The 3,851-nt window shown below is 44.0% G+C and overlaps 1 protein-coding gene across 1 annotated transcript; it reads right to left on the minus strand.

The window, feature by feature from the left end:
• Positions 1 to 1,854: 1,854 nt before the first annotated feature.
• Positions 1,855 to 3,273, minus strand: LOC119294832 (putative 12-oxophytodienoate reductase 5). The gene is made up of 2 exons (XM_037573105.1): positions 2,668 to 3,273; positions 1,855 to 2,524 (listed from the first exon to the last, which is right to left on the minus strand). Exons 1-2 carry the CDS (start codon positions 3,170 to 3,172, stop codon positions 1,941 to 1,943), a joined length of 1,089 nt encoding a protein of 362 aa, XP_037429002.1. The 5' UTR covers positions 3,173 to 3,273; the 3' UTR covers positions 1,855 to 1,940.
• Positions 3,274 to 3,851: the final 578 nt, after the last annotated feature.

Genomic DNA, 3,851 nt, shown 5'->3' on the forward strand with positions numbered 1-3,851 from the left:
AATTTGTGAACTTTTTCCCATATTGTTGAACTTTTTTTCTAAATGTGAACTTTTTCAGAAATGGTGATGTTGTTTCAAAATCGATGAACTTTGTTTAGATGTTGTGAATTTTTTTGAAAATCGATGAACTTTTTCGGAAATTGATGAACTTTTTTCAGATTTTGTGAACCTTTTCGAAAATCAATGATTTTTTCCAGATTTTGTGAACTTTAAAAAAATTGATGATAATTTTTGTTTTTCAAAATCGATGAACTATATTTTTGGCCCAATTCAAATTTGGTTCACTCAATGCAAAATTTGATCACCTAATTCAAATTTATTTACCTAATTTAAATTTAGTTAATAAAGTTCAATTTGTTCACCCAATCCAAAATTAATTCACACATCTCAAGTTTAGTTCACAAAAAAATTGGTCGCCTAATTTAATTCTAGTTCTCAAATTTTAAAATTTGTTCACCCAATTCAAAATATCTTCATCTAATTCTATTTTAGTTCAAAAAACAAATATTAGTTCACCTAATGTAATTATACTTCACGCATTTCAAAATTTGTTCACCTAGTTCTATTTTAGTTCATAAAGTTTAAAATTTGTTCACCTAATTCAAATTTAGTTCAGCTAATTCGGTTCTAGAACTCACAATTCAAAATTTGTTCACCCAATTCAAATTTAGTTCACACAATTTTTTTTCACCTAATTCAATACTAGTTCATCCCATTCAAAATTTGATCACCTAATTAATTTTTTGTTCATCTAATTCTATTTTAGTTCACCAGATTCATTTCTAATGCACACAACTCAAATTTTGGTTCACCTAATTCGTATTTGGTATTTGGTTGCCTATAATGCCTTTTTTTTTCCAATTGTGTGTTTCTCGAGGACCGGTTTTCTTGTATAATTCTTAGCACCAATTTACAGAGTTTACAGAAAAACAATTAGTCTTTATTAGTACTACTTGTATAATTCTTAGCATCAATCTAGAACTGTACGAACGTGTGTTAGAAACAGTTTTTCTTTCTCTAGCAGCGACATAGAAACAGTTTTTTTTATTTTTCTGAGGAACGGCATAAAAACAGTAGTACGATCTCTTTTTTTTTTAAAGAAAACAGTAGTAAGTACGATCTAACTAGCGATCGAACGCTAGAAACAGTCTAGCGATATGTTATTGGGCTTCATAGATACAGTCCACAACAAAACGTAGTAGGCGCCACAACTACGAACTGGCGCAGAAGGCGCCATCGAGGAGGTCTCCCGTTCTTGGGGCGGAGAGGTAGAGATTATTAATGCAGTGTGCGACGGTGGTGAGCACCCAACACGTGGGCCCCATGAGATCGACTAGGATCCAGTTTGCCAGCGGCAAGCTGAGCTGCTATGGTCGAAGAAGCGGGTGGCCGCTGATTGCACAACTAGCGGTCTCGACCACAACATAGTCCAAGTCGGCCATGAAGGCCAGGTACCTCAGCCGGCCACTACTGTGTCTAGTTCTTAACGCTAACAGAATCATTTTATTGGAAAGGAACTAAACAGATGCATGTTAGAGTCGTATTTGGAGGGGAATAAGGGATTATGCTCCCTCAATTTATTCTTACATTTTTTTAAGCTAGAGATCATTTTTCCTAAAAATTTAAGGATTGCTCACTAGTCACTACCCCTGCCGTGTGGTTGTGATGAATAAATTAATTAGTTTGCATCCCACGCTAACCCACCGACCTAATCAGTCGAGCTGACTGTGCCAAGAATTAAATAAACTATTAATAATAAATTAATTTTCTGACCGAATGATTTGAACCAGTCCTCAGGTGCATAATGGCAGTTGCACTATTTATTTGAAGGTAGCAACATGGTTTGTTCTTGGATAAAACACAACACTTGCACGATACATTTTATTAATGATGTGTGGTACAATTAGTTGCATCACTGAACAAAGAACCCCCATCAACTATTAATCGAGGAAGGGGTAGTCAGTGTAGCCGATGACGGGGTCAGAGATGTAGAAGGTCATCCTATCATACTTGTTCAGCTCTGCGCCGATCTCAAACCTCTTTGGCAGGTCTGGATTCGCCAAGAACGATCGCCCGAAGGAGACCAAATCAGTGTACCCATCAGCGACCACCTTGCCCCCTTCCTCGCGGTCGTACCCGCCATTGGCCATAAATGTACCCTTGAACGCCTCCCTGTATGGCAGCAAGCGCTTCGGGACCACCCTTCGTCCATCAACGATGGCCATCCTCGGCTCGACCATGTGGAGATAGATGATGTTGTAGTTGTTGAGTTTGGTGGACATGTGGAGCGCGAGGGCGTGCGGGTCAGAGTCGTGGCAGTCCATGTAGTCGGTGAAGGGGGAGAGGCGGATGCCCACACGGTGGCCACCGACCTCCTTCACGACGGCATCCACCACCTCGAGAGCAAAGCGACACCGGTTCTCGATGCTGCCACCATACTCGTCGGTGCGGTCATTCGCACTGTCCTTGAGGAACTGCTCAATTAGGTACCCATTCGCCCCGTGGATCTCCACACCGTCAAAACCTGCCACGCCATTGACATTAGATTGAGCAATACATGTATACACTGGGAATTGTGTATTCGTATTTTTTTTCAAAGAGTAGTTGTTTAAGAAAGAGAAGTTTGACCAGTCATTTTTAAGAAAATCGTGCATATCAACAGCGTACCAGCGTCGATGGCGTTCCTGGCCGCCTTCCTGAAGTCGTCGACGATGGCCGGTATCTCCTCCACCTTGAGCCTCCTCGGCGGCGCGAACTCCTCCAGCCTCCCGTCATAGCTCATTTGCGGGCCCACCCCCTTGTCCGTGCACGACAGCGGCGCGGCATCGCCGGGCTGGTACTCATAGGTGGACACGCGGCCGACGTGCCAGATCTGGCAGAAGATGAGCGCGCCCTTGGCGTGCACTGCATCGACAATTGGCTTCCATGCCTCGACGTGCTCCGCCGTCCAGACGCCCGGTGTATCGCGGTACCCCTGGGCCGTGTCGGAGACCCCGGTGGCCTCGGTGATGAGCAACCCGCCGGCGGAGGAGCGCTGGGAGTAGTACAAGGCGGCGTGCGGCTGCGGCACGTTGCCGTAGGAGCGCTGGCGGGTGAGCGGGGCCAGGACGATCCGGTGGGCGAGGTTGAGCTGGCCCATCTTGTACGGCGTCAGGAGAGGGATGGGCTCCATTGTTGAAGGGCTGAAGTTCTCTCTTGGGCTCCCGAAGGTTGATCAATGACAGCAGCTACTAGCTAGCTTGTGTGATATGCAGAACGAGGAGGAAGAAGAAGATGCCCAGTGAGTGGAGTGGAGTCGATGGGCCTGGACATCCATTTTATAGACATTTTTTCCTCGCATGCAATGACGTGATATGATACGTACTACTCCATATGATATTGTTATAGTGACATTATTGCTAATATTAAAGTACGTGAGGAACATGGGAGGCATCCGGCTGCCGCTTTAGCCGCCTTCATCGATCAGTCACATACATCATAGGTGAGCTAAGCAGCATGGAACAGAAAGGCATCATAATATATTTTACGAATTATGTGTCACCGACGATGCAACAATTTGAACGACCACGTGTCACACCGACGCATCAAGGTCTGCTTTTTGACTCCTGCTAGAGAGGGACAGCAGCGATGTATTATAAGGGCATGTACAATGGAGGCATCGCCCTGGTGCTGCCTCAGCTCTTAAACTAATCAAAAAATAATGAAGCCATCATTTAAAAAAAATTCTGTCCAACGGAGGCCACACTATGTAGCGAAGCATTGTTTAATTTCTGTTCTCTCTATCCCTCTCTTGCATGCATCAGCGCAGCATGTCTTTTCTTCCTTTCTTCACTTTTCACGTATGAGGAAGC

This window comes from Triticum dicoccoides, chromosome 4B (assembly GCF_002162155.2).
Source record: "Triticum dicoccoides isolate Atlit2015 ecotype Zavitan chromosome 4B, WEW_v2.0, whole genome shotgun sequence".
Taxonomy (NCBI): domain Eukaryota; kingdom Viridiplantae; phylum Streptophyta; class Magnoliopsida; order Poales; family Poaceae; genus Triticum; species Triticum dicoccoides.